This window comes from Colobus angolensis, unplaced genomic scaffold (genome assembly GCF_000951035.1).
Source record: "Colobus angolensis palliatus isolate OR3802 unplaced genomic scaffold, Cang.pa_1.0 Scaffold315, whole genome shotgun sequence".
NCBI lineage: Eukaryota > Metazoa > Chordata > Mammalia > Primates > Cercopithecidae > Colobus > Colobus angolensis.
This window is the reverse complement of record NW_012116433.1, coordinates 2,455,196-2,480,401: the sequence shown is the minus strand read 5'-3', so window position 1 is coordinate 2,480,401 and position 25,206 is coordinate 2,455,196. Positions and strand designations below refer to the sequence as shown.

At 45.1% G+C, this 25,206-nt stretch overlaps 1 protein-coding gene across 3 annotated transcripts in view; it reads right to left on the bottom strand.

Annotated features, from left to right (window-relative positions):
* CACNA1E (calcium channel, voltage-dependent, R type, alpha 1E subunit) overlaps window positions 1-25,206 on the bottom strand; it is a 347,324-nt gene that overhangs the window by 301,624 nt on the left and 20,494 nt on the right. For all 3 annotated transcript variants that reach the window (XM_011951155.1, XM_011951156.1, XM_011951158.1), the window contains exons 2-3: window positions 18,207-18,312; window positions 17,289-17,428 (exon numbers count right to left, since the gene is read on the bottom strand). In XM_011951155.1, the coding sequence (XP_011806545.1) occupies window positions 17,289-17,428; window positions 18,207-18,312 (246 nt within the window). The remainder of the gene's footprint in view (window positions 1-17,288; window positions 17,429-18,206; window positions 18,313-25,206) is intronic.

The following is a 25,206-nucleotide window of genomic DNA, read 5'->3' as shown; positions in this document are numbered from 1 at the left end:
ATCATTCCACCCTGACCCCTCCAAATCTCATATCCTCACATTTCAAAACTAAGGATGCCTTCCCAACAGTCCCTCAAAGTCTTAGTTCATTTCAGCATTAACCCAAAAGTCCACAGTCCAAAGTCTTATCTGAGGCAAGGCAAGTCCCTTCCACCTATGAGCCTGTAAAATCAAAAGCAAGCTAGTTACTTCCCAGATACAATGGAGGTACAGGTATTGGGGGAATACAGCCATCTCACATGGAAAAAATTGGCCAAAACAAAAGGGTTGCAGGGTCCATGCAAATTCGATATCCAGTGGGGCAGTCAAATTTTACAGCTCCAAAATGATCTCCTTTGACTCCAGGTCTCACATCCAGGTCACACCAATGCAAAAGGTAGGTTCCCATGGTCTTGGGCAGCTCCACCCATGTGGCTTTGTGAGGAACAGTCTCCCTCCTGGCTGCTTTCATACGCTGGCATTGAGTGTCTGTGGCTGTTCCAGGTGCACACTGCAAGCTGCCAGTGGATCTACCATTCTGGGGTCTGGAGGACGGTGGACCTCTTCTCACAGTTCCACTAGGCACTGCCCCAGTAGGAACTCCATGTGAGGACTCCAACCCCACATTTCCCTTCCACACTGCCCTAGCAGAGGTTCTCCATGAGGGCCCTGCCCCTGCAGCAAACTTCTGCCTGGGCATCCAGGCATTTCTATACATCTTCTGAAATCTAGGTGGAGGTTCCCAAACCTCAGTTCTTGACTTCTGTGTACCCTCAGACTCAATACCATGTGGAAGCTGCCAAGGCTTAGGGCTTCCACCCTCTGAAGACACAGCCTAAGCTGTATATTGGCCCCTTTCAGCCATGGCTGGAGCAGCTGGGACACAGGGCATCAAGTCCCTAGACTGCACACAGCACAGGGACCCTGGGCCCAGCTCACAACACCACTTTTTCCTCCTGGGCCTCTGGGCCTGTGATGGGACGGGCTGCCCTGAAGGTCTCTGACATGGCCTGGAGACATTTTCCCCATAGTCTTGGGCATTAATATTAGGCTCCTTGCTACTTATGCAAATTTCTGCAGCCAGAATGAATTTCTCCTCAAAAAAATGGGTTTTTCTTCTCTACTGCATTGTCAGGTTGCAAATTTTCTGAACTTTTATGCTCTTTTCCTTTTAAAATAGAATGCTTTTAACAGCACCCAAGTCACCTTTTGAATGCTTTGCTGTTAAGAAATTTCTTCCACCAAATACCCTAAATCTTCTCTCTCAAGTTCAAAGTTCCACAAATCTCTAGGGCAGGGGCAATATGCCACCAGTCTGTTTGCTAAAACATAACGAGAGCCACCTCTGCTCCAGTTCCTAACAAGTTCCTCATCTCCACCTGAGACCACCCCATCCTGGACCTTATTGTCCATATCACTATTGGCATTTTTGTCAAAGCCATTCAACAAGTCTCTAGGAGATTCCAAACTTTCTCACATTTTTCTGTCTTCTTCTGAGCCCTCCAAACTGTTCCAATCTCTGCCTGTTATCCAGTTCCAAAGTCACTTCCACATTTTCAGGTATCTTTTCAGCAACACCCGTTTCCTGGTACCAATTTACTGCATTAGCTCGTTTTCATGCTGCTGATAAAAACATACCTGAAACTGGAAACAAGAGGTTTAATTAGACTTACAATTCCACTTGGCTGGGGAGGCCTCAGAATCATGGCAGGAGGCAAAAGTCACTTCTTACATGGCAGCAGGAAGAGAAAAATGAGGAAGAAGCAAAAGTGGAAACCCCTGATAAACCCATCAGATATCATAAGACTTATTCACTATCACGAGAATAGCATGGGAAAGACCAGCCCCCATTATTCAATTACCTCCCCCTGGGTCCCTCCCACAACACGTGGGAATTGTGGGAGATAAAATTCAAGTTGAGATTTGGGTAGGGACACAACCAAACCATATCAGAAGTGGAAAGATGGGGAGTAAAATGAAACAGATAAAAAATAGTCTCCACCACAAGAGTTTGATAATCCAGTAGATAATTGTTTAAAAAACTGATTTATAAGATATACTGATCAATACAGAAAGAAATACAGAAAAAAAATGAAGAAACAGTAATGAAGTCTAATAAATAGCAAATAAAAGAATGGAATAAAAACAAAAACAAACTATTTATTACAACAAATATTAATGTGTTATATTCTCTCAAAAGAGGAAGACTCAGATAAGTAATTGGAAAGCAACACAAACAACATAGAACTATCATGAGATTTTGATTATATAAGTAGGATGGCATGGGAAGGAAGGAAGGAACTAGAAAGGAAATAAAGTGGATCTATTTACTGAAGCCACATTTAGAACCAGAACTGGAATGAGAATTCAAAAAAGAATAGAGAAAGAACAAGAAGACCATATATATCAGCCAAGCATTTTGTTCACAGCCAGCTGATACTGTGCCTTAAAGATATAGCCCTACTTTAATATTATCAAGTGAGTGTAGCTATTCAATTATACTTTAAAACTTGTTATCAAGATAAACTAAGCTATAAATACAGATCAAAGATGAAGTGATTCCAGGACTCTAAAGCCCACTGTAATAGACTGAATGTTTGTATATCCCCAAAATCCACATGTTGAAACCTAATCCCCAACGTGATATTTGGAGGTTCCACCTTTAGAAGGTATTAGGTCATGAGGACGCTTTGAAATGTTTAATGCAGTGATTAGCACTGAACACCAGCTATTAATTAGGTCCACAGTCCTGAATAACTAGGTAATCTCAGCTCTTTTTTCCATTCTTACCCTCCCTGCCTCCTGACCTAGAATCCCTGCAACAAAGGTCAATTTCTGAATTAAGGAGCCCTTTTCCAGAATTGTACATTGGAAATATCAAGGAGACTGAAAAATTTGGACAACTGCTTTCTGAAACCCCTTTCCTTAGGGCTATGAACCTAAGACCAAACTGGCCTTTTTCCAAGGAAAAGGATAGCTCCCCTAGATCCAATCATGCCACACAGAAGGCATGTCATAAACTGCAACAAGGAGCAACATAATTAACATCCTCAAGGACCACTCCAATCTATGGCCACAATAATAAATCCTTCTCCAAAGACTCATGACAACCATTTATTTACTACTGACTCTATTTGTTGTAGCAGTACACAGTTCATAACTAAACTTCTGACTTCTCAACCTTCTTTGGGCAGGCTGAAGATAGAAAAGAAATTAGTAAATGAAAGGCTGGTTTTCCCTCTGAAACTGGCTCCTGATCCTCTGTTTTACTAGACTACAGAGTTTAGAATTTGACAAATGTTAACCAGTAGTGATATCCAGGCCAACATGGACATTTTATAAATAGTCTCAGCTGGCTGACTACCTCTAGGTTTTGCTATCTTGAAGAGGACAAAAATAAGCATCACAAAAAAAATAAAAAAATATGAAATACATTAATTGTTTTTCATTTTTATCTTCAAAGCTTGATCAAAAGAGGTGGCAAAGTCAGTTCAATGGCTACTTACACCAGCATCTAGTGTGTCAACAGCTGCTGCATTAGGGCAAAGCGAAACCATATTCCCATTGATCTTCCATCTCTTCCCTGTTCTCTACTGCTGTCCCTCCTACTGCTCACCGCTAGGCCTTATACATGGGAACCATTCAATGAAAGGAGGATAGATGGACAGATAGAAAGCTGATTGTACAGAGTAGAGCACATTTATTCCCAGTTTTTTCTTCTGATAAAATGATGTCAAGCTCAAATGAAAATCATCTACCCATATATACTATCTACACATCAGACTTAAAGTTCCTTGGGGCCAGGTATCTTATTATTTATCTTCATAGCCTCAATACTTAGCAAAATGTTTTGTACACACATAGCAAATATTTCTTGACTCAGTGGATGTTAATAATAATTAGAAGAAAACATTTATTATATATCTCCTATGCATCTGACAATTTATATTCACATAGACAATTAAGAGATCATTACTGTCCTCCAAAATTGATGCTGTCCTTACACAGGGTAAGGATGTTGCTAGAAGGCAGCTGCCCAATTAGGGATTAGGTCTCCCAGTCTCACCTGCAACTAGGCTGAGCCACATGGCAGCTCCTTGTCAATGGGATGTGACTAGACATAATGTGTATCAGTTCTATACCAATACATTTAAGGAGTATGCCTTATTCTTACTCTCTCTTTCTACTTCTCTTGAAGGGATATAAACCATGAGATCATAGAGGACAGCAGAGCTACCAGATAGAAGGAGCCTGGGTCTCTACATCACCAAGTGGAGGGAAGCCAGGAGCACTGTTCAGAACAGCCTGTTCAAGGAGCAAGAGAGAAACCTACTATGTTAACCCATTTAAATTTGGGCGGTTATTTGTTAGAGCATTCAGCCCTGCTCAATCTAATACATACATCTTGCAAGAGAGGTATTTTAGATTTTAAAAATGAGACTCCTAGAGCCTGGACCAGCCAACCCGGAACAAGGTCTATACTGGGCATATTGTTCCCAGCTGCCTTAGGATCACACATACACATACATTCTACTCCAATTAGATTGCTCTTTTTTAAAAAAGGAAAGATATCATTTATTTACAATTATTTCACTTTATCCACAATTTCCCATACAAACATAAAATAGAAAAAAATAAAACCACCACTTGGGAACGCAAGTGTCTTCTTTCATAGCCTGGTTGAGGGAGAAGCATAAGCCCTCTCACTTTATGAAAAGGAAAACAGTTAGGAATAATGCCTGAGAAACAGCTCTGCATGAGCAACCTAACTCATACCAGTGGGGGGTGGTGGGGCCTCAATGGCAAAGAGACTTAGGGTGTCACCTACTGGCGACAGCACGGCTTCCCAAAAGGATGACAGCTGCTTGCTCCCAACTCCCCAATCTCCACTACCAAATACCAAAAATCAAATACGGGCCACATATCTCATGAGCTCCAATTAGACTGTTCTGTTCACGAGTGAAGCATTGTATCTAACTTCTACTTCTCCTTTCCCCGCCACCTCTACATAAAACTGAAGAACAGTTTGACTAAAATCAGGCGTTAGCCACAGCCAAAAGCCTGATTCCACATTCGAACTAGAGACAAGAGTATGGGGCATACATTGCAGTTCTGAGCCTCATCTCCTTCTTTCATATCAATGGGTTAGTTACACTGAACTAGCAATTCTCATTCTTTCAAGTGTGAGGCCCTCTTTTTAATGTCAAAACTTCAAGACCAACCCCATCCCTTGGAGGAGTTATTTCAATTACTACAGCCCCTTAACAGCATGGTTAAATAATTGTTATTACCCAGAGTCATTCCTTTTTCTATGTAGATGGAGACATTGAGACTTAACAGAACCTGGGTCACTTGCCCACAACTACAGAACTAGTAAACAGCAGAGCAAAGATAAGAATTCAGGTTTGCTTGTCTATGAAGCCCAAATTGTTAACCACTATGCTATATTTAATAAACTTAAAAAGAAAACAATACTATTTATTCAACAATACTTTTAGATGTATTTATATTTTATAAATCACAACAGCATCCACACACTACAAAATATACTATATTACATATTTGTGGGAAACTTCATTCAGGAAGCAGCCACTGCTTGTAGGTGATTTCTTGTTGCTTAGTGTTCAGACCAGTCACAGCTGGGGGGAGTGGAAATCATTGGAAGTTCCTCCTCCTTTATTTGCAGTATGAGCAAACTTTGACCTGATCAGATTCCCAGTAGGGAGATCCCACCCTAAACCTGAATTTGTTTATTGCAGAAGAAGGACTGGAGGTCAGAGTCTAATAGACAAAGTTCTAACAAGGTCTTGGTCAGAATGAGTCTCTCACAACACCACAACCACAACACCACGGACCTACCACCCTCTTTGGCATCTACCCCAAACTCCCCAAGTCTTGTATTTCAGAACAAAATGTAAAATGAAAACAGGGAAGGATTAGGGAGACTAAGAAAAGGGTAACAGAAGAGCCGGGAGGAAGAAGCTACCATGTTAAAGAGCTGGTTGCACTCATCTGAAGAAGGGATGTGGGATGGAAGCGGGCAGGGGAAAAGACCGGGGTAAGCATTTACTCCCTTCCCATCTCTATCACCAGAGTCCATATGTGAAGAATCCATCTCGGTGACCTGTCTCCAGAACAGAGAATACAACACTTACTTGGAAAGGGAACTGGGATTCCCTATTTCCCTTTTCCAAATGAGTGGGTAGACCATAACTCACAGAACACTTTGAGCTCCCCACTAGAAGAATGTAAGGGCCTCTAAATCACAAAATGTTATATTTACAGTGGTTATTAACCAGAGTTCAGTTAGGATCCAGATTCAGCATCATGATGTGTCATGGGCTTTGGAAACAGGGAAAAGAGAAACATCCCATAAACAAGCATGTGGATTGGCCTGATCCTTTTAACTATTGTTCTATCAGAAAAATTAAAATCATAATAATCATATAGCAATGTTCTCAGCAAAGAATTTTTAAAATAATTTCTCTGCTGAATATAAAAAATAAAAGCCCACACACGCATCAATTCTTACCCATTATTTGAATCAGTAGGAGATGCTCAGAGTATAATCTCAGAGGGCCAGGGACTATGTCTCTACTCTGGGCAGGTTAACAAATCTTTAACATGTGCCGGGCTAGATTATAAGGTCTGTAGACTGGGTTTTGGTACAGCTCCAATAGGTTAAACAAAATTATAGTTGAGGGCTGATGTTGGAAGGAGGAGGCAAGAGGGAAGAAAGGGACTCTGAGGACTTTAATCCTATGTCCCTAATTCTGAGGAGACATGGAGTCATTTGGGCAACTTGTTCTATCTTCTTCTCTGCAAACATCATGCCTCTCCTACAAATCTGTTCACTTTCCTGTTTCAAACCATTCAATGGCCTCCCACTGAACATGCCTGGACATGCCAATGAGGCCCTGAATGATGTGGTCCCTGCCTGCTTTCCAACCCCTCTTAGATTACAATCACTGTGGGCCCCTCCAGCCTACTTTTTTGTTTCTCAGACCTGCCATGGCCTCCCCCATCTTTAGCCCTGCACAGCTGCCCTACCCTCTGCCTGGAACTCTCCTCCTCCTGTCCCCTTCCCTCTTCTCATCTCATCTTAGCTAAGTGCAACTCAGCCTTCAGGTCTCAAATTAGGTTAGGGTCCCAGTGAAAAGTTCTCCTAGCACCCTAACTCTTCTCCTATGCAGCACATTATACACTATTAAATTAAAGTAAATATCTGTCTTCTCTGCTGGACAGCAAGCTATGAGTAAAGGCTGTATCTCCATCCAGTGCAGCGTCCCCAGCAGTCAGCACAATGTTTGAACACAGGATGTGCTCAACTAATACTGGCTGCCTCTATACTTCCTTCCCTCCTGTCTTCTCCTGACTCTGTCCATTTTCCCCCACACCATAGTTCAGAGCTTCATATATGGGTATTAGGGATGCTTAGCCCTGACTGGACTTCTTTCTGGTTGTCTCTCCCTCACCCAGAGTTTTGACTAAGATTCAACAGCAAAGATAACCCAAACCAGGTCAGTTTCAGTTCCATTTCAGATTGAACGCTCCCATGGCTAGTCATGCCGACCTGGACCCCAGAGGGCTAGTGGGGAGGAGGTGAGATGCAGGGACCCCCATCTGTAAATTGTAAATTGTAAACGATTTACAGTGATATAAATTGGTTCCGATGCATCTGACATGTGAAGCTGCCACACTTATCACTCTGCCTCCTAGTTACTGTCCCGGTGTTGGAGGCCAGGGAGAAAAACCATGGCCCTGAGCCCCCTTCCTAAATGTTCTGTCACCAAGGCCCAGGCAACTGACAGAAGAGTGGCAGCCAAGAAGGAAGGAAATGAAAGACAAGAGGGAAGAAGTCAGACCTCAGGCTTCTTTCCAGCCCCTCCTCTATGCAAGGGCTCTGCCTAGACATTCCTCCTGGAGAAGAGAGGGCATTGTCAGCCTTCCTGGGTCACATCCAGATGTGGGCGGACAGGAGCTGACCCTTCTGGCCTGTGTATGTGTTGTGAGAAGTGGGGAGGATAGAAGACAAAGAAAGAAAAGACCAAAAAAATGGAATTCTAGAAAACGTAACATTTTCCTTGTTAGTAAAGTTTAAAATAAACGCCTTTGTTTCAACTTTTTCTCTTGGAACTTCTTTGTTGTTCTTATGGGTAATGACTGTAGCAGGATTTGACTAATTTTGATAAAATTAGATATACTGCTGAAAGGAAATAAGATATATCCTATGTGCAATATGTAGTAAACTTCTCTCCTGAGGCAAAATTATAACTAATGGAAAATTTTAAATTTGCCATAGTTTTAAAATTTGCAATAGGTTTCAGTGAAATTTGTTTCTGTGGTTGCAAGTTTTATAGAGATAAATGACCATTCTTAATGAGGTCTACAGAACCACAGTATTTTGAGTACTTTCAATTTTTATATGCTGGTTTTTTTCAAGGCACTTAGGGTGCTTTATGTGTACTTTAACATTTATCTTTATAATATCACTGTCCTGGAGGGAAGGTATTATTGTTCACTGATTTGGTATTTTGCTTTACTGTTTTGCAAAACACTTTGGTGGTGGAGGCTGTGCTGTACACTAGATATAGCAAGGGCTTTAGAATTGTTGATAATAGAATTAAAGTGCCAATCTCTCCCCTTTGTAACTGTTTGACCTTGAGCAAGTGACTTCGCCTCTTTGAGTTTTGGTTTCCTCATCTGTAAAATGGAGATAACATCAGTATTGCCTTATGTTTCTATATTTAAAATAATATGTGCAAGTGCCAATATAGTATACGAAGCCTTCTACATTTAAAATAAGACATGAGCTCCTGGTTAAACGGGAGCTGTCATTATCAACATCATCACTATCCTATTTGCTTGTCATGAAACCTGGTGGAGGTAGCCACAGCAGGTTTTACCTTCACTTCATAAACAAAGTTTCATAAAGGAAAGCCAAGCTGAGATGGGTTACATTATCACCAGTATGACAGAAAGAATGTACGTCAGGATCAGGACCAGAACCCAGAGCCCCCAAGTCATTCGGTCCATGAGATTAAACTCTGTTTCCATGTCAGTTGCACATATATATTCCAGCCAAATAATAGAAAATTTTATTTTTTAATACCTCCAGGTTCATGTCCTAAATACAACCAAAAAGCAGCAGATTCTCATCGCCAAGGGTAGTAAGGCATAGCTGCAACAGAGTGCTAGATTTGGAATTACAAAGGATCCAAGCCCCAGCTCACCACACCCCATCTAAAAGACCCTGGACAAGTTACTTAGCAACATGCACCTTAGTCTTCTCTTCTGTGAAAAAAACAATAAGGAAGGGAAAGTTAGGCAAATTTATTATTCTCCTAGATCGAAAATTCAGTGACTGAGCTTTAGTAACCTTAGCCTTACCTTGTCTTCATATGTTCTCTTTCAAACCAGCACACCCTCGTTTTCCTCTCAACATTGGCACTGCCCCCTTGCCCCTTCCCTTCCCACTCTGCACTCACTATATCTGCTATTTCCTGACTTCAGTGACACATACATTAAATAGTGCTGTTGCATTTTCACATTTCACACCAACACAGTTATACTTAACTGTGGACTATATTTACAACATAGACACAAGTGCACAAATCTCTACCCAAAGGAGGAGACATACTTCAACCACAGAACAGAAATGTAAACGGTTCCTTTAATTCTCAATTCTTGTAAATCTATGGAATTCCCATTTATGCCATTATCCACCTCTGCTTTGAAGACATACCTGGGAATTTTCACCCCATCTCCCTCTTCCACATACACTCATGCAAAGCACAAGAATGCACACATTTAACTGCCTTCAAATGAGAGCTCCAGGTCCAGGAGAGTGGTCTGACTTAGAAAGCACCTTGCCATTTCTTTCCCTGTATCACCCTGAGTGAATGCAATGCCAGGAGACAAAAAAAAAGTCCCAAACCAAATCACCCAGGGATTTTGCAGCTTTCTTCACTCTCTCTGGCTTTTTCTCCTCTTTGGTGATATCAAAGCCAATTCAGGCCCCACTCAGTTCTGTCCATACGGAGCTTCTGTCAATGGGTGGGAGTGGCAAGAAGAAGCCTTTCAGGAAAGAGAAACCATCCCAACACCAGTGTCTTACATCTGGAACACAGTGGATATTCAATATGTATCTGTTGAGTGAACCAATGGTGTATCTCAATCTAGAAAAAAAGACGGAGTGCATACATGAGAAAAAATTCCCTCCCACCCAAGGCACAATCCCATCTCAGCCACCTATCAACTACTAACTGGCACTCTCACTCAGAGTCTCCCTGAAGGAACTGGGTTTATCAGCAGCACAGAGCTAAGAAGAGCTCTTTAAGCTTCACATTTTGCCTTTTGCCCACCTCTCCCCGGAATCAAAATCCTATATTCCAACCTTATATTTTCCATCATTCGCCCATCTGGGGGGAAATGCAATTGGAACAGAAATAATGTTCTGATAAAAGGAGATACTGCAAGTGGCAGTTGTACTCCCCAGTGTGGAACGAGAAATACACAAAAAGTCAGAGGAGGAGGTGGAGGTCTGTCAGAGGAGCAGCCAGCAACGATGCTGAGAGGAAGAACTAAAAAGCAGTAAGGCTTACAGGCTTGTAGACCTCCCCAACATCAGCATTAATAATGCTGATGCCAAGTTTAGTGCCTAGCATTAAGGCACTAAGTAAATATCTGGTCATCTACCAGCTCAGCTGAGAATCTCTGAGTCCCTTGCCTCACTCCACTCAGCCTCTGTTTCCCCATCTCCTAAATAACAAGTTCTCACGTCTCCTCCCACTACCCATTCTGCCCTTGCTCCCCATCTGCCTCTTTCACTTGCCCAGAACGGTAAGGACAAGTAAAAGACAGGTCTGTGAGATCCCGCCAGGCTCACTGGCCTGACGATGCTATATAAATACCCAGTGATATCATACTATTACCACAGGGATTTAAATTGGGCTGGGGGCCCGAGGACTGCTTTCACAACTCTTCCCCCACATTCTCAGCCCCAGAGAGACAGTGCTCCCAGAGGAAAACTCTGCTTTCCTCGATCTTTAGCTGCTCAGGAAACTCTTGTATTAGGGCAGCCTCCTTACAGAAAACCCTCTAAAAATACCTATCAATATATATTTAGCTCCAGATAGCGTCCTCCTACCAACAGGCTTCAGGCTAAATCATTCTGCATGTGCCACTGGTGAGAAGCTGGATGAGGACGGCAGCTCCCAGCTTTCCTGCAGCACTCCCTGGCTCTCCTCTCTCCTGCTCCCTTTTCCTCTGCCTCCCCTCTTTCTGCTTGGCTCTGCACATCCTCCCAAACTGCAGCTAAGGATGTAGAGATGGCTCCAGACTCTTCTCCATGGCTTTCCTTAGAGTTGATTCCAGGGTAACAAAGAAAAACGAGTCGAGCCACATCCAGAGCAGACTCAGAGAAAACAGTGCACCCCCTGCTCAAAGCCTTCTGTGGCTCCTCACTGCCCTCTGGTTAAAGTACAGACTCCTCAGAATGGCCTAGACTGGCCCCTGCTGACCTCTGCAGGTCTCTCCCCATGCCACCCGTCAGGCTTCCAGAAGTGTCCTGTGGTCTGTCTGTGTGCCTCTCTCCACAAGACACCCCCACAGGGCATTTGTGCATAGCATTCTTTCTACCAGAAAGGCTCTTCTCCTTCCCTGCCCAGCTGAGTCCCATATGTCCATCCTTTACACTTGTTTAAATGTGACTTCTTTCAAGAAACTTTCCCCAGTGCCCCCTTTCAGGTTCTCATGTTGCGTGGCCCCCGCCCCCACCACCGTGGAAGACACTAGGCCCCATTCCACCCACACTGAACACAGTACCCAGCACACGGTGGGTATTCAGCAATAGCTCTTGAGGGGCCTCCTGAGCCCCGGGGTGATGATCTTGGCAGAGGAAGGAGGAAGAGCCAGGCACAGACACACCTGCCCCTCCCCAGAGTCTACACCATGTCCTCCACAGTAAAGGGAAGTGCCAGCGCAGGTCACCTCCCACACAAGGCTGGCAAAACTCAGGAAAGAGCATATTTTGAGCTGATTTGGGGGTTTTTGTAGGAAAATAGACAATATTACCAACACTCAAGACTAGCTCTGTAATGTCACCAATACTTAAACATACAACGGAAAATAAAGACTTCCTAGATGGAAAGGGATAACACGCTTTTCTCCATTTGGCCCGAACCCAAAGAGGCTCAAAGGAAATAGGGAAAGGAGATCAAATTGCTCCAGTAGCACAGGAACAGCTGGTGCCATCGCTGAGCCTGAGACAGTGACATCATTTGGCCTAGGGAAGGTGCCCAGGTGCTAAAGGCAAACAGGCCTAGGTTCAAATTCTGACTTTACCTTATACCAACCATTTGGATTTGGACAAGTTACTTAAATTGTCTGTGCCTTGGCATCTTCATCTGTAAAATGGGACTGGGTAATAGTCAAGCCTAATGATTTTCATCTCCTGGTACCATTTTCAGGATTAGAAATCGTGTGTGTGTGTGTGTGTGTGTGTGTGTGTGTGTGTCTAGTCTTTGGCATATGGTTCAATAAATGGCCATTTTTATTATATGGTAAATGCCAGGTGATGTGACACCCCCGCTTTCTCCTTATCCACCCCTCCAACCCCCTTCCCATCCACAGCCACTTCAATGAGGTTACATCTTCAATATGCAGCACTGACTCTGCCCTCATCACCCAGGAAGCAATTCTCAGGAGGTAACACTGACAACCTGGTAAATAACCACAGATGACTGGAATCCCAATATTGCTTAATGGCCTAGAAATTGAGCTCCCAGCTTTCATTTTCCTAATAGAGTGACCAGAATATGAGCAGCCTGGAAGAGGTAGATAGAGATGAGAGAGACATAGACACTGCCCGGCTCAGCCAGGCCAAGGGGGAAGGCTGAGAACAGACAATCCCTCTCTACCCCAGCCCCAGCCTTCCCCCAGCACCCATTTTTGTATCCTATAGACAAGAAAATCTGGGGACAGGCCAGTAATTCAATTCATTCAGCATTTACTGAGTACCAACTATATGCCAGGCACTGGGCATATGGAGATGAGCGGGCATCTAAGGCACAGTCCTCGCCTTCATTTCCCTGTTGTTGCCCATGGTTTAGGAGTGCCCTTGACTCTCATCCTCCCTTCTCATCTGCCCATCTATTCCAGGTACTATATTTTTATAACTTACTCTTAAGACAAATGTGTAGTAGTGACTTCAACTAATTTGGAATTCTCCAGGTGGCCTGACAAGTGTTTAGAAATTGCCTGAGTTGTTTGCAATGTAAGATAAGAATGTGTTAAAAGAATGGCAAATTCCACTGTCTTTTAGCAGGTGGGAAAATACAATAACGTCCATGTTTCTCGGTCCCAGCATTTCCTTCTGCCTTCAACAACCCACTACTAGTTACACTGAATTAATGAATGGGTGAGCGAATGAGTGAACAAACAAGCCAACTAATGAAGAAATCAGCTGGAACTCTGATCCACTCTCTACATATCAAACCATGCTATGCTGACAGTTAAAGTGGCATGCCTTCTTTACCACAGACAGAAGTATCAGGATGCACACATGGGGCCCCTGTCCCCTTCAACTCACATATGAAGCCCCACTTTTGAGAGTGAACATTTGCCTGATTATGCCCCTTCCTGGGCTCATCCCACACTGCCTCACAGGGACTAAAGGACCCTGCAACCACAGAGCCTTAGAACCATGGGGCCCTTGGGGTTGTGAAGTAACTGACAGAATGGGGAAAAGTGAGTCAAAGAAGGAACCTGGAGCCAGGAGATGTGGGCTCAAGTACTGGATCTAGTGCCTACTAGCAATTCATGTGCCCTCTCTGATCCTCAGTTTCTTCATCTGTAAAATGAGGCTAACAAGGTCTTTACTACGGCATTATGAGGACAAGATGAAGCAATGTACACAAATGCACTTTCTGAACCATGCACACCCTCAACTTACAGGCCAAAGAATACGAAAGTTTAGGAGGTCACAGGTCACAGGCAGAATGTGGTTTCCCAGGCCCTCCAACTAGTCATCTCTTAGCAAAGGTCAGTAAGAGTAGGTCTTACACTGAGCCAGTTGACTGACACCTCAGCACCCACTTCCCTCCTGTCAGCACTGAGAGCTGAGAAGTTGTGCAGCCTCAGCCCTGAGGCACTGTGTCATGCTCCAGCACCTGTCATTCCTCCTGTGCACAGGGGAAAATAGGAGGTGACACCTGGAGATGAGGTGGGAAGGAAGAGCTGTCAGCAGGGACTGCTGTGGGTGCAGGTGTCAGGAAGACAAAGGAGGATACCGGGTGGCCTGGAAAGGAGGCTGCACAGGGCAGGGGTCAAAACACCAGCCCTGGATCAAATGGTACCATTCCGACTCCTGCATCTGCCATTAAGAGGCAGGAGAGATCTTAGGCGAATAACTTACCCTCTTCGAGTACCAGATGACTCATCTCTAAAGTCCGCTTTGCCTGCCTCCCTGGTTGGTATCACATGTCATTGAATCTACAACTCCAACAATTGTATGATGCCCCATAATTTTATGTAGCACTAAGAAAGAAAAACATGCTGTCAATTAAACTATATCATGCCATTATTGTAAGACACAGGCTGATTTCAGCAATGTTCCAGCATGAAAAACGTTCATCTTAGAGCCACACAGTGTGGGAGATGAAAGCACCATGTGAGTGTTAAGACTAAATATGATCATCCATTCCTGTGGGATAGAACCGCAACCCTCAGCCCCTCAGCGGGGATCTCAAGAGGACCAAGCTCTTTGCCTGGAGCACATTCACCCGTGAATTGAGGAGAGAGCAAGGGAATGGTCCATGCTGGGAAGAGGGCTAAGCAGCGGGTCTGGAGGAGGAACAGGAGCAAAGTCCTGTGAGTTCAGGTGGAAATCAGGGGCCTGCGAAGGCAATCCACAAAGCCAGGGACACCTGAAGATCCACTAAGAAGGGAAGATGTGAGGGATGGGAAAAACAGCACAGAGAGGACAACTGACTCAGCCAAGCTCAGCACCTGCACCGACTCTTGAACACCCCCTGGACATGCAGGCAAGGACCCAGGGGCCCTTCTTGGTTGTGCTGACAAAAGAACCCTACGGGTCCCTATGAATCTGCTGCTTCAACAACCATGTTGCAACCCTTATTTGCAGAGAGATTAACATCTACTGTGAGTCTTCTCTCATGCAGTCAAACAGTCCAGTTTCTCCACCTCCTCTCAGCCATCATAGTTCCCAGACCCCACACCAGAACAGCTGTATTCTTCTCCAGAAGTACTTCTTCAACCTCGTAAAATGCCTCGTAAAATGTGACATCCAAAAGACGTACATTGGAGCATCTTTAATAATTATTTATCACAGCAAAAAACAGAAAGAATCCAAGTGTCAAGTAATTGCAAAAATGAGAAGCAAGATGTGTACATCTACTTAACAAACTGCTGATCAATCAATACAGATTTTTACCAAAATATGCAATAACATGTAATATGCTCATACTATATTGGGAAAAAGCAGCAAAATGACAAGCACTTAAAAGACAACTTGCTTGGCATTGAAGGCCTGGAAAGAAATACCCCAAAATAATCCGGAATTTTTCTGAATCAGTGAATTTTTTTTTCTTCTTTTAATTTTTCTGTATTTTCCATATTTCTTTAATGAACATATAATCATTTAAATAAAAATAAATGGACTAGACAAGAAATTTCAAATGGATTCTGCCACATATAGAGCTGGCAGGACCAAGAATTCACATAAACTTATTATATATACAATACTTTTCTTCTTTTTTTTATTCTTCTGTAGTGACTTGTACACGTTTCTCCTAGATAGAATCATAACATTTCTAAATGATTCAGATTCTCATATAGGCCTCTTCTAATACAGCACATATTATTTATTTTAGGGACATTTAAAACATTACCCAATATACTTCTGTAATACTATGTAGAAACTATATCTTCATATATTAACTCATACTTAAAATGTAGTAGAATTTTCTTTTAGAAAAATAACCTCCAGAAAATTATTTTGTAAGGCAACAGATATTTTTAAACATGAATAGTCATCCCTGTCTATTTATCCATTTCCCATATTGAGGGGCTGGCTGCTTACATGCTTACATGCTTCCATTTACATATTCCAGTCCATTACATCTTCAGTGTTTTCCCTTTCATGTAATCCCAATGGCATAAAGGTTAAAAAATAAGAGTATTTTGTCTATTCCACAAGATAAAAAACAGATGCAATAATTCCCAAGCCCCTACCCCTCCTTCTAAGACTTTACCTACCTTTGCCATTCCTCTGACTCCTCCCTGGAAAACAATTCCTCTTTTCCCCTCTCTCCTTTTGGTCAGTCACATAGTAGCTAATATTTCCCCTTCCCTGTCATTCTAAGTCACTCTCTTCTTTTCTTCATGGGTTTGAACTCTGTCTGCCAAGCAGTTGGGTAAGGGAATTTCCAGACCACATCACTCGCTGCCACATCCACACAGGACCACTCCCCAGTGCCCAGCCCTGCAGGCACCAAGAGCCACCTGACACAAAGACCAACAGGAAGCCACAAATGCCCAGGAAGGCCTGCCCATCACACCATTCCCAAGGCCAACACATTTGCTGCCAACGGCACTCGGTCAACCCAACGTCCTCATACTATATTCATTTCCAAAAGAAAGATTTATCAAATATTTAACTAAATGTACCGCCATCATGTATGCTGTGGTGACACTGGGTCAACCCCAATGTTCTATGGCTATATTAATTTCCACAGAATGATTTATCCAACATTTTAATATGATTCGATTTTATACTATTAATAAACCTGCAAATCATGAAAAATTCTGTTATCAGAACACAAGTCTCAATCATCAGTTCAGAAAATATGGCTGGGGTCTTCTCCAACACCCCAAGGAAGCTGCATTTGACTGCATCTTTTGGCCCGTCTCGGAGGTGCCTCTCAGGTGGGGATAAGCTGCTTGCTTTGGTGAAAAGGCTTATTGGGAAAAGTCACCCTCCCCAGAGAAGTGGGTGTTTAGCCACTGAGCCAAGCACAGAATGGAAAACCAGAAGTGGCAGCTTTCAGACCTGGCTGAGAGTCCCACAGCCTCTGCTTAACACCACAAGCATCTCCACACAGTACTCATCCTGCTCTTGAGGTGGCTGACCTGTGGTCCAACACCCTGGGGAATCTTAGCCTTGAGCTTTTTCTTCTGCCCCTACTCTACAGATTGCTGTCTTTCCACCCCAGGTTCCCTGCCCCCAGCCACTTCATGACACCAACCCCCTTCACACACACACACACACAGACAGAAAGTGGACTTACCCACTGAGGACCACAATGAAGTCCATGACATTCCAGCCATTGCGGAGGTATGAGCCCTTATGGAAGATGAACCCCAGGGCCACAATTTTGATCCCAGCTTCAAAGCAAAAGATTCCAATGAAATAAGGTTCTGTCTTTTCCTGTGGGGATGAGGAGCAGAAGCACCAGTGAGAAGAGGACTGTGCTTTATGAGACACAGGTAAAGGCACAGCCTGGCCCTTCCTGGATGTCTGTGCTGGGTCTGCCCATGTGTAGGTGGGAAGCAAGGGTGCTAAGGGACCCTTGCAGGCTGTCTGTGACTCAGGAGTGCATGGGGCAAGGGGGAACCAGCTGTAGAAATGGACGATGTAAGGGTCACACCTAGAGGATAGACTTCCTTCCCAGAAAGGTCCCTGATGGTCCTGGCTTTGCCCTGAAGGAGTTTGCTGTTCTTCACATAAGTTAGAAGCTTGAAGGTCGTCATCTCATGTACACACGTGGATTTTAGGCAATTTGTCTGTTCTTTTTAGGGGGAATACGTTAGATGTGTGACTCATTTCTTTAAGGAGAATAAGGACGTAAGCATTGGCAAGTTCATAACCACAAATACACACAAGCACTGAGCATCCTTCATCCTCTCCCCTCTACTCCCCACCTCTTCTTCTCATGTCAGAAGCCCCTTAGGAAACAGGAGGGAAGAAAATGGGGCTGTGCCTGCCCTTTCTTCTTCCCTGGCTGCCATGTAGCACAGACATGGTGTCTGTAATCTCTTATTTCCTGTGTGAATCCCCATGGGGTCTGTCATTAACTTGTCCCCCAGCAAAGAGTAAACCCCTCCCAGAACTCACAGGCAGGAAGGGAATGGGAGAGTGACAAAGCAGAGGAGAAGAAACCAAGAAAGACAAAAGGGGAAAGGTGAGAAGGAGGGGAAGCACATACCAGTCTTCGGGACATGGGGGTCTTGTCGTCCTCAGGAAGATGCTGCTCCAGGGCCAGGACGATGCAGTTGGCAATGATGGTGGCCAGGATCATGTACTCAAATGGCGTGGGAAAGCGGAGTTAAGGAACAAATTCACCAGAGAGGGACACAGCCTCCAAGATGGCCATGCCCATAAACACACAAGCTCTATCAATCCGCATTGTGTCTGTGCAGTTTGCGTGATTTTTATTTGTAAACAGGCAGGCAGGACAGAGGATGGTCCTTAGCATGTGAAACCAAAAACATTTTTGCCTGGTCTCTGAACACAAAGCATCTTCTCCATAAAAAGAACGTATGTAGCCAATACATAATATAGTTGGGCATATGACAGACACTCCAGCTACTGAGTGAATTCAATAACAAATCCAATAACCAAGGCTGAAAACGGAAGGGGGAAGAAAGAAGGAAGTCACATAATTAATGCCATAGCAGACCCCCTGTTCTCCCCAGTCTTCAAACCACCAGACTGGGTAAAAACGCTTGTGCACAGATCCAGATACTGCAATCTGTTGCTCTCCTGGGCTCACAACTGGAGTCCCCTCTTCCAGAATCTCTGCACCACTGAGTAACAGAAGAGCCCCTGGAAAAGAAACAATTCTCTCCATGTGAGCTTCCTTCTATTTCAAAATTCTACTCAGCAATGTACTTCTCGGGGAAGGAGAGGCTTGCTTTGTTCCACCTTATTTTCTCCTAAGCGTCTGCATCTATACGAAACAGAGACTGATCACAAATCTGAATCCTGGACAGCAAAGTCCAGTCCTGTAAGAACCACACTACAATGAATGAATGCAGGCTTTTTTCTGTTAGATGTTTTTGAAAACAGGTGAGGTGCTCCCTGTGCCTTTTTAAAAACAGGACTATGACTCGGGTGCCAGCATCCTGACCCCTGCAGGAAGGTTTTGCCACACGCTCCAAGGGATGTGAGAAGGACTGCCAGAAGAGAAAGAAGGAATCACCAGCTCCCAGCACTATCATTCTGCATGTTGGGATTTCATTCTGTGATTACTGTTAGGACAAACACAAGTTAGCTACTGCAACTGGTCTTGCTGAGCAACCTGTGCTCTAGAAGATTCTGGAATCCAGGCAGAAGAGAGGAGCAATAGATCTGGCAAAGTGGATGGAAGGAAAGGGGCTGTTCTTATCTCCCCACATACCCAGACAGGCTGTGTAGGGTGCAGGGCCTGGAACCCTCTCGTGGAGTTCAGGAGGGCAAATCACAGCTATCCCTGCAATGCCCCCCATCCTGCCAGGCTATCTGTGGCAATAACACAATGTTAAGTTGGCACCCAGGGCATCTCTGGGGAGGGCAGGGCAGAGGGCTTGGGGCAGTGTGTGCAATGAGATGTGAGCTGCTCACCAGTTGCTCTGGTCTGGGTGCTGGCATGCAGGGCTGCAGGGCTGAGATGCTGGCCGTGTGTGAGCCCCGAGTCCTTCTCTTAATCCTCATTTGGCAGTGCCTTCTCCTCCCCCACCACCATGCATCCCTGAGTCACACTGGAGAGTCACACTCACTCGCCAGCAGCTGACCGCCATCCTTCCTTCCCACGCACTTCCAACACTCACACAGCATACAGACACCAGAGACCACTCCACGGGCCTCTGCTGCCCTGAGGCTCAGCCACTAGAACTAAAAACAGACCCAGCCTCAGGGGACCTCAGAGCCTGTCCATTGCCTCCACACCCCACTGTGCCTGCTTAAACCCTCCGACTCAGAGAGGAGCCTCCCCACATAGAAAGTCCCTCAGCACCCATGGGCATTCCTCCTCCTTCAAACACTCTGGGCGCCAAGCCCCTGAGAGCCAAACATGCCAGCAGACACACACCACAGACGCCCACCCAGCTAGCATGCCCACCTTCTAAGGACTGGCCCTCCAACACACAGCCTCCCTGGGCCACCCATGCCCACTGATCAAAGGGGGAGTGCTCCTCCCCTCCCATCGTGGCTGTAACCCAGACCTCTGAACAAATAAACATGGAGCAATCAGGGACCACACCAGGATCGAGTGTCCCATAAGCCTTCTGAACAGCCTAGGTTGCCCTGGGCCTGGCACAAGCACCCAGAATCCCAGACTCATCCTGCAAATTAAAGATGGGAACCCGGGAGCAATGGTGGCCAAGGAATTCATACCCTTTCCTGAAAACATGCTTGGGCGATGGGACCAGAAAGGGAACTGACAACACGCATACAAGTCACTGATGAAAGACAACAGAAGTTGAGAGTGTTGAGAGTGGTATTCCTGAAATGCAGGCCATGAAATACTGGTGCTATAGGAACTTGCAATCAAACCAATGAGAGAAAGCCTGGGTTAGGTAAAGGTAAGAAGGTTTCTCCCCAGCAGGACTTCTTGGGGCCTTTAATACTTTTGCACACAGTGGGCACACACTCCATCCCACACACAAACACACACACACAGGGGGTTTGGGACAGCACACATTTCCCAAACTTGCTTCACCTTGTAAATCTTTTTTTCATAGCATCTCTCTTGAACGGTGTTCCCAGGAACATAGCTAGGCAGCATGACACAAAGTGGGGGTTTCTCTGCCAGTCCCCAAGAGCTGGGGGAGGAGGCTGATGGCTCTGACTGGAGTGAAACCAGGGCCTCTTCCATGTCATTCCCTGTCCTTGTTCCTAACAGAAGTGTTCACAATAGCGTGGGGCTCACCTGGTCACTCCCCACAGCTGGAAATGTCTCATGCAATTTCAGACACCTGCTCAGCAGATCCAAGAAGCTCAGTGCCTGCCCTGAGAGGTAGGACTGGGCACCAGTACTTTCTCATTCAAGCTGCAGACCTCTCGCATTCTCATGGGTCTATGTGGGGTCTATGATTGTTTGGGGGGGTTGAATCTTCCCCTGAAAGCCTGAAAGTGATAAGCACAGGCTTAAAAGCAGATGGGTTTTCAGTGCTGAACTTGCAGGCAAGACAGGTCCTGGCAGCCATGTGCCTCCAAGGCCTTCCCACTCACAATATCCACTTGGACCATGGCAGCTCCTCCACTGCCCATGACTCCCCACTCATAATATCCACTTGGACCATGGCAGTTCCTCCACTGCCCCTGGCTCCCTGCTTCCACGTTCATACCTGCATTTTCCTAGCCAATTAACCCAAGTATATTGCTCCCTGTAAGCACCTTTAAGCTTAACTAGCCCAGAATGTCCAAGTGCAGATATGTGAGGTTTGTGGGGACACAGGCTAGCTCAGGAAGGTGTAGCCATCACCATTGCAAGATGCTCCAGGCAGGGGAATGGCCGTTGGCCCAGGTGCTGATTAGTAAAACTCCCAGTGACTGGCCAAGTATCTGGGTGGCTGAGAATTCATGAGGTATTGATGGCTGGTGCTACCCAAGGCCCTAAAGTCTAGAATCCAAAGGTGGGAGTTTGGTAATTCACAGGTTCTGAGAAGACCCTATTCCCACTTCCTCTCTAGCCAAATCCTCTGCCCACTAATTGATGTGAGGCCCATTCAGAGCAGCAATCTTCTGGCTTAAAAATATTTTTTTTTTTGCTTTACATTTTAAAAACTGTTCAGATATACATGCCCTTGAGAGGGATGTCCCTTTCGGCCTTATAGGGCATCTAGACCTCAGGATGAATTCATGGCTGCGGTAATGAAGAACCTGCGGTGAGAATGTGGAGATTCTGTGTAACTGGGGGCTAGGTGAAAGAATGGATAGTGGCAGGGAAATCTCACGGGAGGTGAGCAGAAGAGACCATCCAATTCTGCCTAGGCCCCAGCCACTCTCCCTTACAGCCCTGTTCTTTAACCTCTCTTCCACTTCCCTTTCTGAAGAAAGCACAAAGAAGAGGCATTTACATCTAGGTGATTCTGCCACCACCTGCAATGGCCTTTCTTCTCCTTTCTGGTCATACATCAAGACCAAGCTGAACTGCCACCTTGTCAGTGCAAGTTTCTCCCCCTGCCCCACAGCTCTTTGAATTGTGTGACTGTATTATTTCTTCTCCTATTTAAATCAGGAAACTGTATCTTGAAAGCAGGAGTTTTGCTCATCTCTCTACTGTCAGTGCTTAGCAGAGCCCATAGTACCCAGTAGGAGCTTAGTCAATGTTCAATGCAGGTAGGAATGAACAAGAGGCATTCACTGAGGAGCCATTGTAAAGACAGGGCTTTGCTCACCCACTCTGGCCCAGGCCAGGGCTCTTGCTCACTCCCACTGTTGCAGGCTGCCTCTGAGGCACCACTCCCATTTCTTCCCGACAGCAAAACTTCACACCCCAAAGCAATGGCTCTGCTACATCCCCAAAGGGAAGAGCCAAAACAGCAAGTAACATCCACCTACCAGTCAAGCTAGTGCACCTCAACCTGGCAGACTGGACAAAGACATGACTTGGAAAGGTCAAAGGGAGCTCTGAGTCACCACGGCCTCAAAGACCAACACCCTTCACGGCAACCACAATCAGGGACAAGATGGAAGTCTGTCCAGGTCTCCGACTCTTTCTGTTTTGGAATTCAGTGACACTCATTACAGTCTGTGACTGACACTGAGGATATTTTAGGGAAGACTATCTATACCTGGTGTCCAGATTGCTTTTGTTTTGAAATCTTGAACAAATGGAGCTGATGGGGCAGTGAGGACTGGGAGTCCCAGGGCAGGACCTTGCCTGTCTCACTTACCACTGTGCTTGGCCCACAGTGGGGCCCTTACCAGTTACCACTGTTATTTTATTAATAAATTAATACTCAAGTGATAAATGAATCATATATGGAAACTAGAGCCAGAGGTATCCTTACAAAAGGTACCCACACTCTCCGCACTGTATACCCATTTGAACTTTTTATACTGTCCACTGTAGATACACATGATCTATTTTAAAAAGAAAATAAACCAGCATACATGGAAGATCCCTTTCATGTTAAAAAAAAAAAAAAAAAAAGAGAGAGAGAGAGAGAAGGCTGGGCGCGGTGGCTCACGCCTGTAATCCTAGCACTTTGGGAAGCCAAGGCGGGCAGATCACGAGGTCAGGAGATTGAGACCATCCTGGCTAACACGGCGAAACCCCATCTCTACTAAAAAAATAAAAAAAGTTAGCCAGGCGTGGTGGTGTGCGCCTGTAGTCCCAGCTACTCGGGAGGCTGAGGCAGGAGAATGGCGTGAACCCGGGAGGTGGAGCTGGCAGTGAGGGGAGATTATGCCACTGTACTCCAGGCTGGGTGACAGAGCAAGACTCTATCTAAAAAAAAAAAAAGAGAGAGAGAGAGAAGGGAGAGAAGGAGAAAAAATTCTGTCTTGCTGGAAGGGTGATGAGTCTTCTCTCAGTAGTAGGGTTATTTTCACTTTCTTTTTTACTCCTCTAACCATTTTCTGAGTGTTCAAATGAGCATGTGTTCATTTATAACTATAAAATCAATTAAAGCTACATGTATCCTGAAAAAAACAAATCAACACAAAAACCCACCCCAATCCGAGAGTGAGGAGGAATGTGATGGCCAGAGAAATCAGAGAAAGACTTCGGAGAGGATTAAATGCAAGAGAATAAAGAGACCTGGCCAAAATGGGGAAATGACCATGAAAGTGCTTTGAAATCTGCAAAAGACACCTCCCCTCCTGCATTCCCTCCTGTACCGGCTCACTGCTCACTAGGGCCCTCATTTCATAAAGTTTACTGGCAATCTCCTCAAACACCCCTTCACTCCTCGCTCCCTCTGAGCCCATTAATGAGGACCTGTGTCGCTCCAACTCTCTTTCTAGTCTAGCAGTTTCAAGACAATCATTAGGGAAATGATAAAAATAGGTTCGCTTATTGATTTATCTCCTTTACCCAATGCTCCTTCCTTCAAACGATTGACTTGTTTCCTTAGCAACATGGCTAATTTGAGCAGCACAACGCAGCCTGCACACCTGCCATTTGTTCATTTCCTTCTTGAAGCACAGAAAGCTGGGGCAAGGGTAGTGATGCCGGTTCTGCTGTTACCAGAGCCCTCGTGGCCTGGCCTGGAGCTGAGCTCTTCCTCTGCCTAGGCCTGAAGAGCCTCCCCATCACCACCTCTCAGGTACAGATCTTCAGGTACATGCCTTGAAAGGACTTAGGCCTCAGACAGTAAATATTGGGCATCCCCAGGCGAACACACATCTCTATCACCACCAGGGAGCTCATCCTGACTTGTACTCAGCTGTCTCCTCCCAGAGCCTATGACATCTGAACACTAAGAAGGCCATGCTCTGAGGGGTAAGGGGCCACCAGGGACAGGCAGGCAGATAGAATGCTGTGTGCTCTCCCAACTCCAGCCTAATGCGGAATATGCTTTTGTGGGGAGCAGTCAGTGGGCACTCAGGCACTTCCTGGAAACTCCTGGGGGGTATAGAAGAGTCCACAGTCTGAGGGGAGGCATCCCTCAGCCTCCTTTACCCATTTCCACCCCTCGCCCCAGGCCCACAATAATCTCCCTACAGGAAGACCTGTTTCCTTTTCTCACTTCAGTCTCATGTTTTTGGATGTCTAAATCCAAGAGATGTAACAGCATGGACGCCTTTGTGTATGTCTTTCCACCTCTTCCTCATGTGCACATAAATTTCATCCTAATAAGCGGACTTTGACTCAAAGACAGTAACTGAGAAAGAGCCTTGACTAGTCTGTGATTCCCTAAAAGCATCACACCAAATAGACATTTTACATATGAACAGGAATGAAATACAGCTATCGAAGCCTTCTGTGTAACTTCAGAATCTTCTTCAAGACCTGGAATGCAATGGAGAAAATGTAGCTTGGTAATGGGAACCAGAGCCAGGCCTCCAACTGCAAAAGCTGCCCCAACACAGTACTCAAGAGTCCATGGAGGGTTATGACCATCCATTCCCACAGAACGAAACAAGAAATACGAAAGGACCAAAGCCTAAAATGATGCCGGAATCTGAACTCCCTCTGAAAACTGTAAGGTGTTGCACAAATACAGTTACTTTCAGTATCCTAACTCAATGTTTCAGCATCTACTGTTGCTCAATAC